The sequence below is a fragment of the Nuphar pumila genome, chromosome 15 (assembly GCF_984573655.1).
Source record: "Nuphar pumila chromosome 15, dmNupPumi1.hap1.1, whole genome shotgun sequence".
Taxonomy (NCBI): Eukaryota; Viridiplantae; Streptophyta; class Magnoliopsida; order Nymphaeales; family Nymphaeaceae; genus Nuphar; species Nuphar pumila.
Window position 1 is genome coordinate 10504263 of NC_143263.1, and position 25203 is coordinate 10529465.

Here is a 25203-nt window from a genome sequence, read left to right on the forward strand (position 1 = left end):
TTTTGAATATATCATATTTTTATCATGATTTTTGTATTTTAATATCTTAACATTTTGACATATTATTATTATTTTTATTCTTATATTTCTTAAAGTGTAAAATGTTTTTGTAATTTTTTTTTTTTGAAAATATGTGTTGAATTTATTGTTAGATTTCCATTTGCCTAGAAAATCTCGAGAATTAAGATTTTAGTCATACTCGAAACACCTACGAAATAAAATAGGATCCGAACAGATTAAACCCTGTTTGGCCCAAATACTAAAAAAAAAAACCTTTTTGCTCAAGACCATGAAGGGGTGCAAAGGGATTGGATATAGTTGGACATCCGATCCGATTTTGTCAAGTTATTTTCGGATTCAGATCCTTAAAGAAAGGTATCAATGTGAATTTAGAGTCTCACACTTGGCTCAAATTTCCAAATTGGGTTATTTTCGGATCCAATTTGGATTCAGAACAAAATCCAATATGATCACATTTTTTACATATACAAGATCCTGGTTTTAGTTTGTTTTTTAACGGATCGTGTATTACTGCATATATTTTGGATCTGGATTCAACCTTTCCTCATTAGATCTGATTTGGATCCAGACAATTTGCATTTCAGATTCAGGTTCAAATCTACCATGATCCGGCAAGTATCCATTGAGTTTGCACCATTACGTTATGTCTTAGAGATTATGGGTCTCAATGGGTCGGGTTTTGTTCAGACCTAGGTGGGACCAAACCTTTATCTGATTTGAGAAGATGGTACCGGTATTGTAAAACCTATAATTTTTAAGGATTATTAATAAATATAGAACTTATTTTTTTTATCTCCAAATTAGAAATATGTTTCTAGCTTTTGAATTTTATTTATTTATTTATTACATATTCATTTGTTCATTCAAACCAATCAGGGTATAATTTGCATTTATAGAACTATTTTGGGCTATAAATCACTATTTATATATATTATATTTAAATATATTTTTGATGGGGTTTGTAAATTATTTAATTGTATTTGTGTGTTATTTGACTCTTGGTAATGATTTATAAGATAATTTGTTATTTTTGGCTAATCTTGTTATAATTGGCATTTTTTGAGTTTTGACATTTGTGATCGCACACAAAGGGTTCGTTGTATTGCTTGGGTAGCGGTCTTTACAGACTTCAAAATTCCTCGACCTTTTGAGTTTCGATTCATTGTTCTTCACATTATTAAGGTAAGATACATTAACTGAACTTGTAGAGAGCATGTTTAGGCACTAATTGTGTAAGCATGATGACGTTGCACTGAATATTTAAATGAATTACAAATATAAGTTATGCTTACACTTTTCACTTAGCTATGAATATCTAAGACTCTTGTGATTGTAATTTGGAGATCATGCTTGTCATGATTGTAGTTAGCGAAATATGGAGTGTGTTTGATGCAAGTACACATGTGTATGAGTTTGAATGCCCGTGCACTTATGAATGTATAATATATACGCAATGTGTGCCATCATACTTTGGTTTGCGTATAATATGTTGCTTTGTGTGTTTGTATGAATTTGATACATGGTGCACATATAACTACTATGGATATGTATAAGTCATGTTCGATGCATAATGTGAATGTTAAATATATTGTTTTGTCATATGATGGACTCATTTATTCTTGTATGGAAGAATGCATGCGAATGCTATAAATTGCTTTGAACTTGTATGTCTTGTTTGCTTGAGAAATATATGTGTATAATGTACGGTAGGATGGTCAATGAGATTTTGACCAACCCTTACACAATTATATCTAAGGTGATATATCGATTCATGTGGTGAAAAATATATGACCTTTATCGTGTGTGCAAATCTCAAACTATGTAGGAGTTATGTATGTTGAGGTTTAGTTACTTCGTATTATGAAATGTGCATGTTCACATATGCATGTATAGAACTCATGTTTTGCTTACGCATGCTTCGAAGTTCAATTTACGAAGTATAATATTCTTTATGGCGATCATATGATGTGTAGGATAATATGCTTTTGTATGATATGATTTAAATGCCACGTGAAATGAAATTATGAATGCATGTGATAAATGTTTAAGTTCAATAGTGAACTTTGGTTCATGAAGCCTTATTGGTTAAATGCGTGATTTTATAATTTTAATATCATATGAAGTGATGTATGATGTGATGCTTTGATTGTATACATGCTTATGCTCGTATTGATGGCTATCGACCCTCAGAGTGGTCAATTGTATTTATGCATGTATCACAATAGTTTTCACTGGATAAGGTACCCGTTGAGAAACTGTTTCTAAAGGATTCTCTGTGAGGGTATACATGACCAGATCAGGTAATCCGGCTAGAGCGGTAAGTCTCAGTGAGGAAGTGCATTGTTCAAGAGCGGGTAGCCCGCGAAGATGGTATATTCCTGTGAGAAAGTGCATTTTTCAATACCAGGCAGACCATCCGTTTAGGGCAGTAACTCCTTGTGAGGTTGTACATTTTCCAGACCAGGTGATCCGGTATGGATTTTGTAAATCTTTATTATGAATAAATGAAATGTCATGATGAATTGTGACGATCTTCTGAATTGATTGAGATAGCCAGTTATGAATCTATAGATTTGGCTTTTCTATTACAACATGATTATATATTAAACTCAGATATGATAATTAGGTAAATGATACATTACGCCTACAAATGACTAGTTTTGATTGTGACGCTTATATTAGCGTATAGGTGAATGACACATCACACCTACAAATGACTAGTTTTGACTTATTAGGTAAATGATACATTACGCCTACATAGTTTCATTGCAAATGATTGCATTATGATTGTCTGAGTAAATATATCACACATATATATCATGATTGATGTGTATCATAAATATCTAACTAAATTACTTATAAGGTACGTGCATGTGTTTCACGTTGGAATGATCAAATGTGATTTGACTTATTGTTTATAAGAATTATGAATGCATATGAAAATGATGCAATGACCTGAATGTCTTAGATGCATATATATATATATATATATATATATATATATATATATATATATATATATATATATATATTTATGCGATGACTTGTATGACTTGAATGCATATAGATTATGCTTTATTACGTTAGTTAAGGTTGAATAGAATATTAAGTGATGAAATGTTTTTAAATGCTTTATGTTCGAATGCTTGAAATGAATGACTCATAGGACGTTGTTCCCTTGTCTATCACTTGACGTTTGATGAATAATATATATTTACCTTTAAATGCTTGATATGTTTTGTTTAAGTTTGAGTTTGAGTTGCTTTACCAGACTTTAGCGAATCTGACCCTGTTTTATGGGGGATAAGTAATGTAGGTAAAGTATGATGAGTAGTTGGAGTGAAGGGTTGGTCGAGCTGCATCCTCTAGGGTCCACTCTTACCTTGCGATCTTGGTATTCATGATCTTTTCGTTTTAAGTACTTGATCATGTAGAGACTGAAGTATTTTTTCATACTCTAATTTGAAATGAAATTAAAACTCTTCATGTTTCATTCTTATATTGTACGTGGTTTGAAATGTATATATCCCGTACATTTTGATTTGATTGTTATCTTTAGTGTAACCGCTCCAAAAGTCTTAACCATTTTTAAAAATCGTTTTCGCATTATAAGATCTGATTTACTTATACTTTTAAAAAAAAATTTGATCTCAAAATTTCAATATTTGAACTATAATTAGGGTTAAAATTTTTGGGGCGTTACAGGTATGGACCCGAGTCCAATTGGACTCACTAAAAGAAAAATTATACCCAGATATTATAAGGATTACATGAACCCGACATGGACCATACCCAGTAAAATAATATTTTTGTATCATTTTTATATTGAAAAATTGCGGATCTTAATCGGAACTCAGGTGGGACCCATGTTTGGTATGAAATTTCACAAACCATACCCAACTCCATATGTTAATCGAACCCTTTGAGTCTGACCCAGATTCTAATCAGGCCTCCTTGAAGTGACCAAAGTTAAAAACGACAAAATATTGGCAGCCAAAAACTCACGAGAAATTGATTGTCTTTTTAATCTCACATTTTTTGGCAATATCTCGCCCATAAAAAATAAATTAAAATATAAAAAAATTTAAAAAGAAATATAAAAAAAAAATTAAAAAATAAAAACCACAATGCTTTCCATGGTAAATAGTCAATAAAAACATAAATATCAGTTTTAAAATATGATATTTTATGTTTTTGATGAAATACTCGAGAAATTGAAAATACCGTGAGAAATTACTGTTTTTAACTTTTGAATAATTTCTCCCGATATTTTCATAAATCTCGCGAGAATTGTCACTATTGTCACCAAATTCTGGCTCTATAGGGTTTGGTATGGGTCGGGTCGACGCATTGACACTCCTACTGGAGATAGGCATCAAACTCGGTTTTGGATACATAGAGATCCGACTCTTTTCTCCCCTGTTGGCCATTCGATTTCCCTCCTTCATCCTCTTCGGGTGGTCAGAGAGTGAGCGAGAGACCCATGTCTCCCTCTCCTTAGGAGGGAGCGTGGCGGAAGAAGGGAATTCCATTTCTCGGTTTCCAAACATGAACGCCATTCCAAACGGTTCCTGGTTTCTCTCACCCACCGCCTTCCAGAAACTGGGGTCTTCGAGAAACCCCACTTCCCTCCCACTGAGCCAGGGAACCAGGCTACCCTGCCCCCAAATCTTAGCATCTCTGCCCGACAACGGAGGGAATTATCCTTCCTCTTCTGCTTCCGAGTCATCGAAAGTCGCTGATCCCGTGAAACTCGCGCTCAAGAGAGCAGAGGCATACAAGAAATCGAAAACGCATAGCTCGAACACCAATTTGGTTTCAGACCCGTCGAGCCAACAAAAGAATGTTGGAGGCGTTTCGTCGAGTTCCGGCGAAGTTGGTGGTGAAAACGCCCCGCTCTCTGTTAAAATCGCGATGGAGAAGGCCAGCAAGTACGCGAAGGAGAAGGGAAAGAAGAGTGCCGTAGAAAACGTTGGTGTTGATGGTATGCAATCTGAATAATGGTTTTTCATGTTCTCTCTCAAATGGGCTATGATAAAAACGTTGAATTATATGCAGTTTTGGATTGTGGGTATCGTTCATTATTAGCATAATAGCAAAGAATTATACATAATTGTGAATTGTGGGTATCGTTGATTGTTAGTCTCTTAGCAAAGAAGTATGTATAGTTGTGAATTGTGGGTGTTATTGATTGTCAGTGTAATAGCAAAGAAGCATATATAGTTGTGAATTGTGGGTGTTATTGATTGTCAGTGTAATAGCAAAGAAGCATATATAGTTGTGAATTGTGGGTGTTGTTGATTATTAGTGTAACAACAAGGAAGTATATACAGTTGTGAATTGTGGGTGTTGTTGATTATTAGCGTAATAGAAAAGAATATATAGTTGTGAATTGTGGTATCGTTGATTATCAGTGTAATAGTAAAGAAGTTGCAGAAATTCTATGAAAAATGGTCGGATTAAGAATTTAACGCTCTCTTTTCATCATCATCACCAAGTATTATCAACGTCTATGTGATGTTGGCTTTTTCTGTGCTATGTTGGCCTAACTTCGAAATTTTATAATTAGGAGCCTCTATTGGTTGGAATAAAGAAAGGAAGGAAGATGTTGTTGAGGAGATTTCTAGTGAGAAGAAGGCAGGATCCATTTCACGGCTAGACTTTTTGGGCCTCGACTTCTCAGAAAAGAAGAGCAGCAGGGGACTTCCGGCAGGTTTGATTCCGGTGGACGACCCATTTCCTCGAGGGGAATTGCCTGAAGTGGAGATAATCGTGGGAGATCAAAGCAAGTTTGGTTCTCCAACACAGCCAACTCTTCCAGCCGAGGAGGATAGTATGGATTTGTACAAGCCTAAAGTTTCTACTTGGGGCGTCTTTCCTAGGCCAGGCAATATTTCAAAGACGGTATGATAAATTATCATGATCATTAGATTTTTCTTCATACTTATTAGTATAAGTTGATAGTGGTGCTGAATATTGCACTAGCATCGCTTCTGTCCATTGCACAAATTGCTTTAATTGGCAGACACTCATCCCCGTATTTGTGATCCTGATAAGGACAATTAGACTGTCTATCGAGCTATGTCACATAGGTGCGGGTGCGGGTACTGGTGCGGATGCGGCGATGCGACACTTTAAAAAAGCGTGGGTGTGGGGGTGCGGGGATGATATATATAATTTTTAACAGTTTTAAGTTAACACTGTGTATTTGTGTGCATTTATGTATTTATATATATAATATAGATAAAAATGAACTTGATTAGGGTTAACTGAATCTACTTTTGGATAGAAATGGACCTCAGTGTGGTTGACTTCACCTAACATAAAGGAAGCTGTGTCTAAGTGTCGCACCCGCCTGGGTGCGGGTGCGACGCAGGTGCGGTACCCTGTTAGAAGGGTCCGTGTGACATAGCTATTGAGGTATACATAATGTTATAAGAAGCTAATTCGGGATTCATGGATGATTTTTTCATTTATTTGATTCACCATTGAGAAAGGCATCCAAAAACAAATTGATTTTTGCTCCTTATTGTTTGAGAATTCATAGTTTTAGAATTTAGATGCTGGAAACATTTTTTCAGGCACCAAAGCAACACAAACACAGGGGTTGTTTTCTGCAAGGAAAAAACCCCTAAAAACAATGTTGGCCTCTTTTTTCCATGGTATCAGTGTCATGCATGCTGCTGGTCCGAAGGGATCCAGTGCCCTTATTCTGACACCTCCCAGAATTTCATTATCGGACCGAGCCAGGAATGGCTGAAGTGAGTTGACACCCACCACTTTTCACCGGTGAGAGAGGCCTTCTTTAATACATGAAGACAAGATGTTCACAGGGCCAGAAAGACCCTTGCAGCAGAAGGAGACTTCTTGATGAAAGCCACTTGGAGTCTCCTTCAGTGTGATGAAAACACACCCTGAAAGGACCTTTCTAGATTCATGACTTAAATGCTGTAAAGTCTGGTAAGTGGTGTTGTCTCAGTTTTGGATCACTTTCCCATCTATGACTTTCTGCACTGCTTGTGTAATACTTTGTAATAAGCTGATTTTCATGGGAAGTGTTGCCCTTTCTGGGTGATATGCATTCAAATTAAGGTTCATGCAACTTATTTTAATCTGTAGCCTGTTGGTGACTGTTTATTTGCGTAGGTGCATAAATTTTCTTTTTTATCTTCAGTATGGTGGAGGAAGAATTGTTCGCCCTGGGGAGGTGCTTGAATCTGCAGAAGATAAAGCAGCAAAAGAAGCACGAACTCGCCAGTTGCTTTCTGAATATAAAGCTAAAACAGGGCTGAATATTGATCCAAAGATGAAATCAGAGTGTGAAAAGGTTTGTTGTCATTCAGTTTGATGCATGCCTTACATATTCAGTTGGTGGTGCTGTTGTGTTCTTAAAGCAGTGACATGAAAGTATTGGGCTGAATATGACCAAGCCAAGCAGAAACTTCAATTGTTCTGGCTGGGCTGGCTGCTGGTTGTACTAGGCTTGAGATCAAATAACAATGTCTCGCTTGCATTAGTCAAGCTCAAGTAAAGCTTCACATGCACGTTGAAAAGATCTCTTTTTGTTTATTTTGTGGTTGCAAAAGCAAAATGAAGAGGCAGGGTTTCAGCCTATGACCTCTGAGATGCAACATCATGTTTCCAGGAGTATTACTTTTTCTACTTTTTTGTAAAATTTTAATGAATATAGTGAATATTTACTATGGAAATTGAGTAAACCTACTGAAATGAGATGTCCCAAATATGGGTAAGTTCAAATCTAAAATTTGGCCTCTGATTTTGGGAATTGTAATATGTTTTTATGAATGCACCATGTCCTCATTACTTGGATAGGGATATGTATTTTATGTTAAATGAGTTTCATTACATAGGTAATCATACTAAGTGACTTAATATGCTTGTCTTTGCGTCCAATCCATCAACTTTCTGCTGTGCTTCTTTTTTTTTCCTGTGAAGAACAAAATGGGCACAAGCACTTCAATAGTTTTGTTTATTTATTGTTTAATTTAGTCATGTTGTAGCCAAGAATGACGGGAAGAATCCATGCAACAAAGATGCATAAGTTAAGATGGATGTATGTGTCAACAAAGAATAGGAATATAGAATTAAGGAAAAAGGAAACATTAGAGGATATTGAGTATTGCTACAATATCAGCAAGAAAGGTTCAAGTCATGTGAAAATGAATTAGGAAAAGGAAACCTTGAAGAGTTAGAAAGAGATTATTAGGAGAGGTATGGACTATTAAGGATCTTGGGGTGACACAAATTTTTGCTCTAAACAGGATATATATATATATATATATATATATATATATATATATATATATATATAACATTTGGCTAGCAGAGCAGTGTAACGTGTGGTGGTAACACCATCTTGCACATTCAGGACCAGCCACATGCATTTCCCCATTGTGCACAAGCTGATGCAAGTGATATTGTTCTTGGGGGCAGGCAGCTGTACAGAGGCTTTTTCTGGTGAGACAATCAGTTTTGGTCCTAGTCTCTAGCTTGGGCCGCATTTTCCCATCTAATTAAAAATATATATATATATATGTATATATGAGAGAGAGAGAGAGAGAAAAAGCAATATGTAGCTGCACACCAAGAGGGTTGTATAGTGCCCTAAAGCAAGCTGCTGTATTGGCCCAACCTTGGATTCACTTCCAGCCAGTCACAGATTTCGGCGATATTTTCAAAATATTGAGATATTATCACTATAAAATCAAAAAATGATTTTACAGGCACAATCCCGCTATATTTTGAAAATATTGGGAATTTCAACTTATTGCGATAATATCGGGAAAAACTTGGAAGTTTATATTTATGTTTTATGTTCATGTTTTATTGCTTCTTTACTTAACATATAATTTTTCTTATTTATATTTTCATTCATGCTTTATTGCTTCTTTGCTTAATATGTATTTTTCTTGTTTTTTCCAACTTTTTTTAATTTTTGAGATTTTCCCAATATTTATCAAAATAATGATAATATCCTGAGAATTTCCCTCGCTGAGACTGATATTTGTGACTATGCTTCCTGCTTGTGGATACATTTTTATTTTTAGAAGTTCTTAAAAGTAGCATTCATTTATGTTTTGAGTGTTTATTGTATGCTTTGCATTTGAGCATGGTTGCCTTTGAAGAGTTGGTCATATGATGTGACTTAAAATAGGACCACCTTCCTTATTAACTCAAATGTTTGGTTTATCACATCACTCCCGATGTATAAATGCAAGTATTTTTCTATTTACTCCTATATGTTTCTTGGTTTACTGTTTGCATCCTACTTTAGTTGGACCTGTATTGACAGACTCATCTGATACCACTTCAGCTTGGCCCAAATCCATAGGATTGATAACGGCCAATGTTGGTCCAATTAGAATTCAATGAATGACTCCTAAACTCCAATAAAAACCAACCCATATTGAAATAGATTATTCTTGGATCCTGTCAAGACTATTAGCTGGACTAAACCAGGACAGACCTATATTTTGGAATGTGAGGTTTGTTAAAAAGTGTACACATAAATATAATATAATATAATATAATATAATATAATATATCTTAATATATAATATTTTATATTTCTTTTTCTTTTTCTTCACTTTTTGTATTTTTATTTTTTTCTAGTTCAATTTGAACTAGACTAAAAACTAGTCAAGACTTAACTAGTTTTGATAGCCGTTGGTACTAGTCCAACGGCTACAATTAGAGTCGTTGGACCAGAGTTACCAGTCGAGGAAGCAGGAGCAGGAAGCGATACGGGAAGCGGGAGCGGGAAGTGAGGCACTTTCAAAATTTTAGGAGGCGGGAAGCGTGGGACTACTTATACCATGTAATAAACCCAAATATTAAAACATAAAATTTGTTGAACTTCAAAGTACCACTGCGTGAGGACTCAGATCCCTACCAGTCATACAACTATACCATTAGATTTCGTGCAGCTTCCATATGAAATAAGAAAGATGACCAAATAAACTCAGTTAAAACACAAAATGTGAAATGCTTCTCAACCAATATATTGTTCTTTTCTTTCATGGGACTCACATAAGAATATAAATCACCATCGTATTGATAACACAAAAGATAAAGACCACCATGTTATTGCAACAGGAAAATGAAACAAATAGTTTCTAACAATCCCATATTCCCTAAATGTACCTTCTAGAGAGAATGAAGGGATCAAACCTGCAACACAAACCTCTACTCACGAGTTGAACCTCACACAGGTCAGACACCAGCCCTATATCACTTGAAAACTCTTCATCAACGCGAAATACGGGCCCACCATTTGGGGAAAACAATTTGGATGGGTCGAAACAGGTCTAAAGTCTAAACTCATTGACTGACCTTATTTCCCCACCTTAGCGCCCTCTGAGTAGCCACACAAATCTCAGATTTCCAGAAAGTGCACCAAAATAAAATTAAGTTAGACAATGATGTCCCAAACCCTAGGTAGAGAATCGGATCTCCAAGGACCAAAACTTTCAGAAAATAAAACTGATAAGCTTTCCGTTTTCAGAAGATCAAGGTTACGGTTACAAGGCAACGGTAAGCTATAAGCAACCCAATAAATAATGATAAACATAGATAGAATAAATTGTTTCCAACAACATGCACATGAATAAGCAATTCTGCAGAACCGACAAAGAGTGTAAAACATATTCCCATTTCGTCATGCTATTCATAACCTAAATGTCATATTGTATGACTGCAGAAGGATTGCTTGTTCCCTGGAAACGAAAGGGAGAACAAAGATGGAGGGAAGAGATGGAAAGAGAGAGGTCGTGGGAGATACAGAGAGAAGAGATGGAGGGAAGAGATGGAAAGAGAGAGGTCGTGGGAGATACAGAGAGAAGAGATGGAGAGTACGTACCTGAATGGATTCATCGCCGTGGAGGTCACCGGATGTCGGTGAAGGTCGCCAGATTCTAGGTTTCGCCGATCGGTTGCCAGAGACAGGAGAGAAGAAGGGAGGAGACTCAGATTGAGCTGCGTGAAAAACCCCTAAAGCCCTTTCGGGTTTTGTTTTCACGGGTTTTTCAAAATCACTTTTTTGCCCTTTTTAAAAAACTCGTTCTTTTAATTTTTTTTGGAAAAAAAGTTAAAAAAAAGACAAATATGTAAATTCGCCCCTTCGTACCCCTTTAATGGGGTGCGCGTACCCCATTAAAGGGGTACACGCTTCCCATTTAAAATATGCGCTTCTCCACGCATTTCGGAAGTGCAACGTTTCGCGCTTCCGAAGCGCGTATCGGGAAAGCGCGCTTCCCCTTCTATAGGGGCGCTTCCGGTAACTCTGCATTGGACTAGCTCTAATGACTCTCTAGAGCTCTCCAAAAGCTCCTCTCTCTCCCTCTCTCATTGTGTATAAATAGGGGTGACTTCCCTCTCCTTGTGACAATGCTTTTTAAGCATTTTATGTGAATGAAATAAATATTATTATTTTCTCTTTTGAGTTCTCTCATTTATACCTTTTTATGGGTTATGGTTGAAGTGTCTTTAATAGACACCTATTACAAGCATTTGTGGTTTCGTGGAAGATCCTCATTTCCTTACATGGTATCCGAGCTTTGAAGCTTCTAGATCTTGGAGATTTGCCACCTCATTTTTTGTATCACTCTAGCAAAAGTTTTATATCTCCTTGTTCGTGATTCAAGTGCTTTTTGTGCCATCATAGTTGAAGAAAGAAGTCATTTGGAGGATCGTTGACTACACAAAAATCGTGATTATGCTCTTGGTCTCTCCTCTTCTCATATTTTCTTTTTTTTCTCTCATTCTCTCTCTTTCTTCTTCACCTTTGTAAGAATGGATGACAATGATAAAGTCACCATCATGCCCGTAAAACTAAATGATACCAATTATGTGATATGGGCTTCAATTATGACGCATCACATTTGGGTAAAAAGGTTGTGGGGAATAGTAGATGGTTCCGATTTGGAACCAAAACTGATTCTCAAAAAAATTGAAAATGAGAAAGAAGTATCTCTCATGGAACGGGAAAAAAATAAGGCATTAGCCACCTATGAGAAAAAGTAGAAAGAATGGAGGATGGGGTATGCCAAGATCATATCTTGACTAATTAATAGCGTAGACATCAAGAAATGCTCTAGTCTTGCCAAATTCGAGCTTGCCAATAAGGCTTGGGAGTATCTTAGAAATATGTATTCCCTTAAAAACATTGCACATGTATGCAATTTGCAAGATAAAGTTCGAACCTTGACCCCAAAAGACAAAAGTATTAGAGAATATTATAATGAGTTGTCCGAACTTTGAGAAGAGTTGGCTCTTCTTGAGCCAAAGTGACATTGTCTCAAAAATATCGAGTTTCGCCAAAAACAACTCGATATAGAACATTTTTACCAATTTGTAAATGGTTTGAGGCCGAAATTTGAAACAACCAAATCGACCCTTCTACGTAGAGAAAAAGTTTCCTCTATTGTTGACACTATTGAAAAATTAACTATGGACGAAAATAGGCTAAAAGAAAACACTCTAAAGAATGAAAAAGATTTCGTTCTAGCTGTATCTAGACCGAAAAATTATATGCGCACTTACATGCCGCCTCATTTTGGTAGACAAGGTAATAATTATGACGAAAGGAAAGTCATTTGTCACCATTGTCATGAGCCTGGGCACTATAAGCCTCAATGTCCTAAATTAAAAAGAAGAGAAGAAAAGAAAGTTGTATCCATTGGTCCATCACAAGAGTCAAAAGATCAAGTCAATCAAGATGCACCCGTGTCTATGGCACAACTAATGAAAATTCTTCAACCTCTTCTCAAAGGAGCATCTTCCTCAACTGAAGCCTCGACCAGAGCAATTGTCTCATCCTTCTCTGATCCAAATAACTTTTCTTGACTCCTTGACTCTGGTGCTTCCTTTCATATGACCCTAAATATCAATAGTTTGTATGAATATCATAACGATAACTCAAGTGGGTCAAATGTTTTCGCAGCTGATTGTATATCTTTTAAAATAAAAGGAATAAGAAATTTCGAAAATCTTCAAAACTCCAAAAATATCTTTATTCCAAAAGTTAGATATATTCTTAAATTAAATCTAAACATTTTATCTATCTCTTAAATATCTGATTATGAGTGTAACATCTTCTTCTCTTCTCATGGTTGTGCGGTACATGATTGCCAGTTAGGGAAGCTGATTGGGAAAGGCCATAGAGAAGGAACTCTACTATATGGATTTTTTGAAATTATCCAAGAATGATTTTTGTTATAATGTTTGAAAATTGGATTTAGATCTATGACACAAAAGACTTGACCATCCTCATATATCCAAAATCCAACACTTTTCAAGTTTAGGAAGATTTTATAATTTTGAAATTTTTTCCTGAAAAGATTGTATTCTTGGTAAAATCAAGAGATTACCATTTCATAATAGAACTTTTGTTTCATCTAGGCAACTTGAGTTAATACATTTGAATGTTTGGGATCCTCCACCGGTCATATCAAAAGGCGGAGACACATATTATGTAATTTTTGTTGATGACTTCTCTAGGCATACTTGGATCTACTTCCTTAAACATAAATCATAGGTCTTTTTGCATTTTCAAACATTTCACAAAATGGTTAAAAATAAATTTCAGAATGATATTTTCATTTTTTGCACTAATTCAGGGGAAGAAATTTTCTCCAAAGAATTTAAAGATTTTCTCAATTTATATGGCATTACACATCAAAGATCTTGTCCACATACACCACAACAAATTGGTTTGGTCGAATGAAAACATTGACACATTATGGAAACCACTAGGACTTTATTGATAGCAAACCAAATACCAAAAGAGTTTTGGGCTGAAGCAGCCCTAACTGCTACCTATCTTATTAACCGAATGTCATCTTCTTCTTTGAAAAATATAACTTCAATTGAAAAACTTGTCAAATTATCTCCTGATTACTCCAGATTGAGAAATTTTCGATACAAATATTTTGTCTTCACCAATAAAAATGATAAACTCTCCCCCCTGTCATTCCTTGTGCTTTTTGTTAAAATGTACTCATCAATTATTGTAATTAGATATATTATATATATATATATAAAAGATGATACATATACATATATGGTATATATGTATATGTATCTTCCTAATTATATATATATATATAATATATATATTTTTATATTAGTCGTAGGGGTAGTTTAGTCATTTTACCTATTTTTACGCATATTCCATTTTGGAATATGATTGTATTTTCTCTTTTATTTTTATTTTTCTTTTTTATTTCTAAAATTATTTTTTGTGGTTTGCACCACATTGGAGGACTCCCCAAAGAGTCGTTGGGGAGCCCCCAACGGTCACAAATGTGACCGTTGGGGGCTCCCAACGACTCCTTTTGGGAGCCCTCTATGTGGCTCCTCAAAGGCTTATAAATAAGGGCTTTCCCCCTTGTATTTTTTCACTTCTTAGAGGAGCTTTTGCTCCATTGTAATGGGTGTTACACCCTTCTTCTCTTCAATAATATTAACTTATGCCTTATAGGCATTTTTGCCCCTTTCGTGGGTTTATGTGTTAGCACATTATGTGCTTGTGTTTTCCCCATTAGTGGGTATTTCCGCACTTCATGTGTATTGGTTCATTATTGAACCTAATGTATTTCAAGTCGTTTTCTTACATGGTATCAGAGCAAGGTTGGGATTGAGTTGCTCTTTGTTGCATTGGGAAGCGTGCTATTCAAGAAATTTTAAAGAAAAACGGTGAAGTTCTCATTTCTCTCTTTTGTCTTTTAAAATTATTTGGTATGCATTATATTTATTTAAGTATTGTGCATTATGAAGAATTAGATATGTTTTGCATATATGTTCTCCTTGTCATTATGAGTTTGGGTTCTTAACATTCCATAAGGTTCTCTACTAAAATAGAGAAATGTGTAGATTATGCATTACAAAATAAATAAGCTTCTTATGAAGCCTTTTATGAGTGAAATATATTTTTCCACCTCTCTTGTGTGTTTGACCACTTTTGTGGTTTATTTTGCCCATTAGTGGCCTCTTGTGTATGTGCGTGCTTCCGTGCTTACTCTTGGAGATTTCGTCTCTCTTGTTTGACACTTCATTATAAGCTTCTTATGGGGTCCCCTGACGGACCATTGTTTTATTCCCCATTGTGGGGTTGTGTTTTGTCCATTTTTTAGAGCTTGTGAAAGCATTATGCATTCTTGTAATTCGTTTCCTCCCTCTCTTTGACATGATATATGATTTTGAAATATTGGTTTTCTAAATTTTCTTTTCATGCTAAAATAATTATCCTATCATGTGCTTCAAATTACTATGCATAAGTTATATTTTTGCACCATTGTTTTGTGGGTGAGTCACTCGATATGATTTTAATTAATTCATCTTGTTAGGAATGTTCCATTTGAGTAAAGTGCAAAGATATTTTTTATTTGTTTTTTGTTGTTATTCCACATGATCTTGGAGATGGGATAAAAAGAAGTACCTTGGATAGATCGGGAAACATATTCACCATTAAAAGACAATTGGATGTAGGCATTTGCAAATTTCAATGGTATCCTTACCGAAGCCTCTTGGAGTCTTGCGACTTTTTTCAATCTTTTCGTTTTCCCACGCAAAGTTTGAGGGAGGTGTTAAAATGTACTCATCAATTATTGTAATTAGATATATTTTATATATATAAAAAATGATACATATACATATATAGTATATATGTATATGTATCTTCCTAATTATATATATATAATATATATATTTTTATATTAGTCGTAGGGGTAGTTTAGTCATTTTACCTATTTTTACGCATATTCCATTTTGGAATATGATTGTATTTTCTCTTTTATTTTTATTTTTCTTTTTTATTTCTAAAATTATTTTTTGTGGTTTGCGCCACATTGGAGGACTCCCCAAAGAGTCGTTGGGGAGCCCGCAACGGTCACAAATGTGACCGTTGGGCTTGGGGGCTCCCAATGACTCCTTTTGGGAGCCCCCTATGTGGCTCCTCAAAGGCTTATAAATAGGGGCTTTCCCCCTTGTATTTTTTCACTTCTTGGAGGAGCTTTTGCTCCATTGTAATGGGTGTTACACCCTTCTTCTTTTCAATAATATTAACTTATGCCTTATAGGCATTTTTGCCTCTTTCGTGGGTTTATGTGTTAGCACATTATGTGCTTGTGTTTTCCCCATTAGTGGGCATATCCGCACTTCATGTGCATGTGTATTGATTCATTATTGAACCTAATGTATTTCAAGCCGTTTCCTTACACTTTCTTAGGTTACGCAGATAATAAAAAAGGCTATAGGTGTTTTGATTTTAAAAATGAAAAATTATATATATCAAGAAATGTATTCTTCTTGAAAAAAGAAAGTTTTTTTTTTATTTTGAAAATACCAAGTCACCGAATATTCTTTTTTGATAGAATTTGACTTCGAAATCTGATGGATGTGACTATGAACATGACCTAGATGATGGTCAAGGTATTATTGATTTTGATCATAATGTTATTAATGAAGAGCAAACCCATAGGGACACCTGTTTGCAATACTCAAGACGTAGAGAATCCAATCTTCCATGTGTATTGGAAAAATATTCAGAAGCACACAGAGTCTCTAAACCTCCTGGTAAATTTGTATCTTATGAATATTTTTCACCCACATATAAGGTATTTATTGCATTCATACACTCGTATATAGAACCTTTATCCTATACTCAAGCTAAAGATCATATAGAATAGGTAGAAGCCATAAATGCAAAATTAGAATCATTAAAAAGGGCTAACACTTGGACTATTCAAGATATTCCAAAAGGAAAGAAATATAGGTTGTAGACTTGTTTATAAGATTAAAACCAAGAGTGATGGAACTCTTGAAAGATATAAAGCCAAATTAGTAGTCAAAGTTGTATTCCCAAGAGTATGGCATCGACTACGAAGAAAGTTTTGCCCCAGTCACCAGGATGACCACAGTTAGGACCCTGATAGCCTTAGCCTCTATTAGAAAATGACTCATATTTCAAATGGATGTTAAAAATGTTTTTCTTAATGGAAACCTAGTTTAAGAAGTTTATATGGAAGCACCACCTGGTATAAGTATTCCTAAGGGTAAGGTTTTTCGTTTAGAAAAAGCTTTTTATGGTCTTAAATAGGCGTCAAAAGCCTGGTATGACATGTTTAGTCATGTTATGCTTGATATTGGATTCAGAACTTGCCTGCCCGACACTGTTTTGTTTGTTAAGATTTCTTATGCAGGGATTATTATTTTTCTTCTTTATGTAGATGACATGATTATCACCGGAGGAGGCAAGTAGGGACTTGAAAACATTAAAAAGCTTCTTAAAAATCATTTTGAAATAACTGATTTAATTTTATTGAGATATTTTTTAGGAATTAAAGTTGTTTATTTCCCTCGAAGTTATCTATTATCTCAATCTAAGTTTGCTTTTGATATTTTTTCAGGTCGAGAATTACATATGATAAGAGAGTGAATACTCCAGAAGTTGTCAACACCAAAATGAAAATCGCTGGAGTACCTCTTAACGATCTCACTCTTTATAGACAGTTTATTGGATCACTTTCTTATCTTTCCATTACTAGACCTGATATAGCACACGTTGTATACACAGCTAGTCAATTTCAGCACGCTCCCACTTCTATTCACATAGGAATAGTCATTAGATTTAATTGTTTATACTGATGCTGACTGGGGAGGTGATCCCAATAACAGGCACTCAACCACTAGTTTTTTGTGTTTTCTTAGGTGAATTCTTGATTTTATGGCGGTGCAAAAAGCACCAGATCTCTCTTTCATCAACCGAAGCTGAATACTGAGTCATAGCCACTACAACAATGAAGGTAGTCTGGCTCAAAAGACTGCTGAGTGACATGGGAGTTGAAGTGACAAAAGCTTCACGCATGTATTGTGACAACAAGAGTGCGATCTATATTGTCAGCAACCGAACATTTCATGAACGCACCAAACATATTGAGATGGATTGTCACTATGTCAAAAGGGAGTATCTATATGGAACCATTGATCTGCCTTACGTTACATAAGAGTACCAATTAGCGGATTTCTTCACCAAAGCTCTCGCTGCTCCTAGATATTATTTCCTCTTAAACAAACTTTTGCTCATTGTACCGTAAGTTTGAGGGGGAAGTGTTAAAAAGTGTACACATGAATATAATATATCTTAATATATAATATTATTTATTTATTTTCATTTTTTTTGTATTTTTATTTTTGTCTAGTTCAATTTGAACTAGACTCAAAACTAGTCAAGACTTAATTAGTTCTTGACTAGTTTTGATAGCTGTTGGAGCTAGTCCAACGGCTACAATTAGAGCCATTAGACTAGCTCCAACGACTCTCTAGAGCTCTCCAAAAGCTCCTCTCTCTCCCTCTCTCATTGTGTATAAATAGGGGTGACTCCCCTCTCCTTGTAACAATGCTTTTTAAGCATTTCATGTGAATGAAATCAATATTATTATTTTCTCTTTTGAGTTCTCTCATTTATACCTTTTTGTAGGTTATGGTTGAAGTGTCTTTAATAGACACCTATTACAAACGTTTGTGGTTTCGTGGAAGATCCTCATTTCCTTACAGGTTGGCATTAATCCACATATGTTTGCTTTGGATCCACTGGTCAGTTGAGATATTTGAATTTTACCATCCATCCTACAATGTGTTTACCTTCCACACTTGTTCTTCACAGTCCACTTTTTATGGTTTTTTTATCCCTTCCGTGTGCATGCATAATAGTAGCTTATTTAGTTGCCTATAAACCAATGGTCAATTTGGTTCTTCTATTAGTCATCATGCATTTCACCTTCCAACAGACCTGGAAAAAAACTCCTTTTTCCTTGAAATGTGTTGTTTATTGGTTGGTCTCTAAGATTGTCTTACACATTATTATTGGGAGCCTGGAGTTTCTGGAATATCAATGAAATCTATGGCTGACATGAAGTATACCTTCTAGATATTTATGCACTTCTGAGCACGACTACAAGTGTATTGGTTCTGAAATCTCTACATCTCCAGGCCTTTAATGATGGGAACAGCTTGATGGAACGTGGAAAGCTTCAAGAAGCAATCACTTATTATGAAAGGATAATGAATGACTTGGTGTTTCAGGTATGCCTTGATGTGTACTGTTTTATTTCAACTATTACATTTGGATTTCTGGCTAGCCCTCTCTGAACAGTTCATTCTGCATTTCGTTTTTTTGGAATCATTTATCATTTCTCTCTAAGAAGTTCAAGTTTATTGATTGCCTGTTTGACTTTATTGATGCAGCATTTCTATGTAAACCAACTTTAGCAGAAACATTGAATGGCTGCAAAATTGTATGTTTTTATGTATCAGTGCGAATTTGGTGATCCACATAATCTGCAGATGCACTTTGACTTTCTGCATTTGATATCAATACATGAAGTTTATATGCTTCTTGATGTTTTTGTTGTACTGGTCCCGTGCTGGAGATCTATATGACATCAAGAGGCATGTTCATTATGTTATTCTGTAACTGTTGTAAATAGCTACATATGCACCACATAGTATACACGAAAAAAAATGTAATCATGTACTCAAAGATTGGGATCCATTTTATATTTTCATTTCAAACACTAACAACCTGCTCAAAGTTTAAGTCCACCTGCTTTGGATCCTTTTGACGTTTGCAATATCAAGAAAGACTAGAAGACCAAAAGGGGTCTTTTGCTTTCCCAAAAATGCACACTATTTCTGTTATTCTAGGTAAAAATTGTGGGTCACACTTTTAGCTACATTGCACTCACTTTAACAGCATCTTGTTATTGTGATATTTTGCAGTAAAGAAAGAAGAGATAACCATATTGATGCGGATAGTGCCAATGTTGCCACATTGCTAACCATTAAGCTTGATTTGCTATCTCCTGCATGGAAAACAAATAATTTAAATTGTTTAAGGTAATCAGTCCAGCCTCCACCTATGAAATAGGGTAATTTAGGCATTCACTTGTCCTTGATAAATTTGTAATAAATAATAACCAATTCTTTTCCTTTCAGTTCACCTTTTGCATCAGTACCTTAGATATTTTATCTTCTTTTGTGGGCCTCCCTACCTCCATAACTTGAATTATGAAAATTTGAATATGATCTGGCAAGTAGGATCATTTTATGTCAATAATTATCTTTTGAAATATTTTTTTTTATTTAAAATGGTTTAGTTATAATTCAAAAAGTGATAGTTAAAGTGTGCTAGGGACAGTAAATATCAATGAGTCTGTCTGTTAAAATCTCCATTTCATTTTGTTGCAGCATTCACTATGATGTTCCATGTTGAAACATTATCTGTCTTTTAAGAGCTGTAAACTTTTTAAGTGTTTAATAGTCATAATATTCTTCTGTCTTCATTACCTTTTATAGGCTTTCCATCATCCCCCACGTTGTTTAATACAAGTTTAAACGATATATGTGCAGACCGAGCTTCATGGATTTGCTGCTCTACAATGGTCCATATGTCAAGATTCACTTAGTAGGTAAGTTTTGATTCTTTTATTGTACGCATGCCAACAGTTTATTGTCATAGTTGAAACTATGAAATTTTGACTGGCATAAACTTTCAGTATCAACTTTGGTAATACATTGAAATTGTTAGCACCTTGCACACACACACACACATGCATGCACAGACGCCCCTAGGAGTAACCATGAGACAACATAAGGTACCCTCACCAGCAATTTTTTTGCTGGGGGAGGTTCTGGGCGATTGGTCAGATATTCAGATGGTACCAGCCATCAAGTACAATGGCTCCATTCTGTTTTCCAGTGACCCCCTTATGCAAGGACAGGGGCCCAGTCTTCAAACAGCTTCATGGATGGAAGAAAAGATAGAAATCTAATTATTTTGCCCCTATTCTCTGACAATTTTATGTCCTTGTAGAGAAACGAGATCATAATCATATTACCTCTGTGTATATTTTGTAATCGCTTCAATTACCTCTATGAGTTCTATTTCCTGGTCTAGTAAATCTTACCTTTTAGTGTGTTTATAGTATGCATCCTTGGTGGTCCCAGCTGCTAATGGACACACAGTGGAATTTTAAATTTTGTTAAGAGCATTAAAGTGTGGTCAATCTGGCTGTATAGTGTATCCACTACAAGTCCTGGGCACTGCTCTCTCTCTCTCTCTTTGTTATTCCCATATCACCTATTGACATCCAAAATTCAATAGGTATATTGTCTGGTTTGAGTATTTTGTTCTTCTTCATCTTCTTTATAGCCATTTTCGCTTTCTCCTCACCAATTCTATCCACCATTCCCTGGTTAAAATCTCCGTCTTGCTCTACTTCATTATTTTGTTCTTCATTTAATAGATGACAAAGATATTTTTCTCCTTTTTCTTTAATTTGATCATCCTTAATACGAACTTTCTCATTGTCATCCTTAATACACTTCACTTGGCTTAAATCTCTTGTTTTTCTCTCTTGATTTTTAGCTAGCTTATATATATCCCTTTCACCCTCCATTGTATCCAATTTAGTATACATGTCATAGGCAACATATTTCGTCTTATGATTTTCTTTGCCAACTTATATTTTTCTCAATCCATCTTACTTCTTGTCTTTTGTCATTCTTTAAAGGATACTTTCTTCTCCTTGATTGATTTATGAACTTTTTCATTCCACCACCAAGTTTCTTTATGCATTTAACATCTACCCTTAGTCTCACCAAGTACTTGCTTTGCAACCAACTTGATTCTATCTGTCATCTGTTGTCAATGGTGGTCAACATTCACCACCCATTTCTATTCTTCTTGTTAAAGTAATAATTCTTTCACTTTTTCTACATTATCAGCTTTGAGATCCCACCTCCTAATTCTTGGATTTCTCTTGATATCCTTTCTAATTATCTTGCTCTTTTTATATAAATCCAAAACTAATAGTCTATGTTGAGTAGTAATATATTCTCCAGGAATTACTTTGTAATTTCTACACATTTTCGACTCTCTTTGTCTCAAAATAAAATAATCAATCTGTGTCGAATGTGTTCTGCTCTTAAAAATTATCAAGTGCTCATATTTCTTTTGAAAAAATGTATTTATTTGCTACCGTAAAATCAAAAGCAACTGCGAAATCCAAAATCCTTTCGCCTTCCTTATTCTTATCCCCAAATCCATATCCTCCATGAATTCTCTCAAATCCATTCTTTGTTCTTCCTACATATCCATTCAAATCTCCACCTATAAATATGCTTTCATTGTCTGGTATCTGTTGAATTGTTTTCTCTATCAAGTCCTAAAATTCTTGTTAACACTTTCACTTAATCCTGATTGTGTGTAGGCACTGACAACATTAAAGAACTCTCTATCTAAATTAATCTTAAGCCTAATGATCCGATCTCTTATCTGTTGTAACTCAACAACTTTGTTTTGTAGAACACTATCAACTAAAATCCCTACTTCATTGGTGGCATTATTCTTTCTTATATACCATAGCTTACATCCATCTCCCAGATCTCTAGTTTTTCCTCCTTTTCATTTTCTCTCCTGTAAACGCATGATATTTATTTTCCTTCTCTTCATGGTATTCACTAATTCAGCACTCTTTCCTGTTAGTGTTCTTATATTCCATGATGTCATTCTAATCCTTCCACTAACCTCTTTTTGCATACATCTATGTCTATTTTCTACTATTGTTGGGTTACATCTTTATTTGTCTTTATGAGGTATCATCCCATCCTCTTGCTTGTCACTATAACCGGGTTTCGCCATAGCGCGTCGCTTGCAGTGAATGCCCTACACCCTTGCTCATTTCTCACTACGACCGGGTTTTGCCATAGCATGTTGCTTGCGAGGACTACCCTGCACCCTTTCCAACTTCTCACTACGATCGGGCCCCGTCGTAGCGCGTCGCTTGCGGTGAATGCACTGCACCCTTGCTCACTTTTCACTACGATCGGGTTTTGCCATAGCTCGTCGCCTGGTGGGAACACCCAGCATGAAACAGAATTCTCTTAGGACTCATTTTCATAGGATGTGGCTACAGTTTCACGGTCGTTTGCCACTGATGCCAACCCTCCTTTATCTAGGCTTGGGGCTGGCACTAGTCGGGTCAAAAAACCACCCTAATGGTGGAGTTTATATATATATATATATATATATATAGAGAGAGAGAGAGAGAGAGAGAGAGAGAGAGAGTAACAATGGACGCTCAAGTCAGACAAGCACGCGAGATCAACAACGCTCATTGATTTTGCTCAAAAGGGGCCTTTAGTGGCATTCTTTTCTGCCGCTAAATGCCCTGTAGTTATATGACAATTTTTTTGTGCAAATTTTGTTTTGTGCCGCTGATCACGTCCGATAGCGCCAGACAAAATGGGGGTTTGACATTACGCCCTTCTATATATATGCTACTACTACTATGTGTACAATCTAGTTGGAAAATCATAGGTGCAAGTTATATCCACTCAATCTGACCTCATAGATGTGTTTAGCATGGTTTGTTTGCTAGGCGTTGTACTATGGATCATTTTTTTTTATTTAAAAATAAGATTTTATGAGTCATGAAATTTTGGTACATTGTGGGCCATTGATTTTCAAAGCCGTTGAAAAACCAACTTACGTTTTGCAAAAAAATGATTTAAAACATGTTTTGTAATAAACAAAATATATACATTACATTTGTAAGCTGACATTTACAAGCAAAAAGTAAAGTTTGTGAAAAGTGGTGTTTTATATTAGATTGCATGTACAAACGATTGTAGCAAATTTATATTCTATATACACACAACCATAAGTTTCTTTAGGTTTTTAAGTTTGTCTTTCAAAATTGGATAATTTTGGACTTGGTCAAAGTTGACCAAGTAAAAATTTGGACGAAAATGTTCAGGTGCGAGGTTTACTACATCCCATACTTGTTGACCTGCACCCAGCCGTGTTGGATGCCATAACAGCACCTGCACCCGCACCTAGCAGTGTCAACACGGGTGCTTTAGGGGTACAGAAGCACCCATATTACATAGATGGTAGGTTATATTTGTCATAAAGCCATGGCTACACTTAGGTCAAACTAAAGATTGTGGTGACGTTTCCAAATTCAAAATTTTAGAACGTTTTAAACAATTGCTTGCATCTTCACTTGTCAAGCTTTTTAGTTGGCCTAAATGCAGAGCTGAAATTTTTATAAATGATTGGTCATGTTGAGAAGACAATGGAATGAATGAAAGCTCTAAGTCTTGAGTTAAATTTCCATGATTGAATACAGTAATTCAGAGACATCTTGGGTTGCCGTTTATGTACATTATTTTGCTTTTATATGGACCTTGTTCAATAGTTTCATCTTTTATTAGAAATTTCAAATGTAAGGTAGGTCTGACAAGGCTCGAGCTATGTACGAGAAGCTCCAGTCTCACCCGAATACCCAAGTGAGTAAGAAAGCAAAACAGCTCATGTTTGGATTTCAGGTACCTATCATACTTGATAAACCTTGACTTCTTCTTTCTTTCTTTTGCATATTTTTTCCTTGATTTGTTAAATTGATATTGGGTCTCCTTAGCTTCCCTAATTTCTGTCTTTTCTATAATCATAAATGTAACTGTTAATTTATGGCAGGCCATGGAGATAATGAAGGTTCGAAGCTTGTCGACTACTCGTAAGGTGACAGGTTATCAGAGTTACTTTGAAGCTTTTGTTGATGACCAACCTAACTTTACCCCTGAAGAGAAAAAAGAAGGTGGTGTTTTCATGGAGTCTCTCTCATATTTTATCTTTCTTCTTTTTCCTATTGTTTTTGTGCTACTTATTGCTGCAAGAAAGATAATGTGATTTGTATCCTCGTCTTTCTGATGTATAAATATGTAATCATTCTTCTTTGGTTGTTGTGGCATGTTTTTATTCACCTTATAAATGCCAATAAGATGCCTTATTAGAGATATCAATTTTTCCAATTATTCTTCTGATCTCTTCGTTCTCTCTATTCCGTCTCATCAATTCTCATTTATGATGGACATAGTGCTGGGAGTTCTATATTTTGCTGCTTGTTTTATCATTTTAGATTCCTTTTTAGTGTGAGCAGTTACATCAGCTTTATATAACTGAAGAAATTCATTTTCCCATTTTCTATGATTGCTGTAAACTTTCTTTTGTTTCTTACTATTTAAACATGTGATATAGGTAGTCCTTGTTTTTCTTCTTCCCCTTTCTCATTTCTAAGTTTCTGTTTTAAGGTAACCAAA

General features: G+C 35.3%; 1 protein-coding gene across 1 annotated transcript; it reads left to right on the forward strand.

Moving 5' to 3' along the window:
- The first annotated feature begins 4450 nt into the window (after positions 1-4450).
- On the forward strand, positions 4451-24906 carry LOC149814455 (cytochrome C oxidase subunit). The gene is made up of 7 exons (XM_089988485.1): positions 4451-5005; positions 5591-5925; positions 7196-7348; positions 19030-19122; positions 20449-20503; positions 24335-24432; positions 24581-24906. The coding sequence occupies exons 1-7, from the start codon at positions 4570-4572 to the stop codon at positions 24791-24793; spliced, it is 1383 nt and encodes a 460-aa protein (XP_089844611.1). The 5' UTR covers positions 4451-4569; the 3' UTR covers positions 24794-24906.
- Positions 24907-25203: the final 297 nt, after the last annotated feature.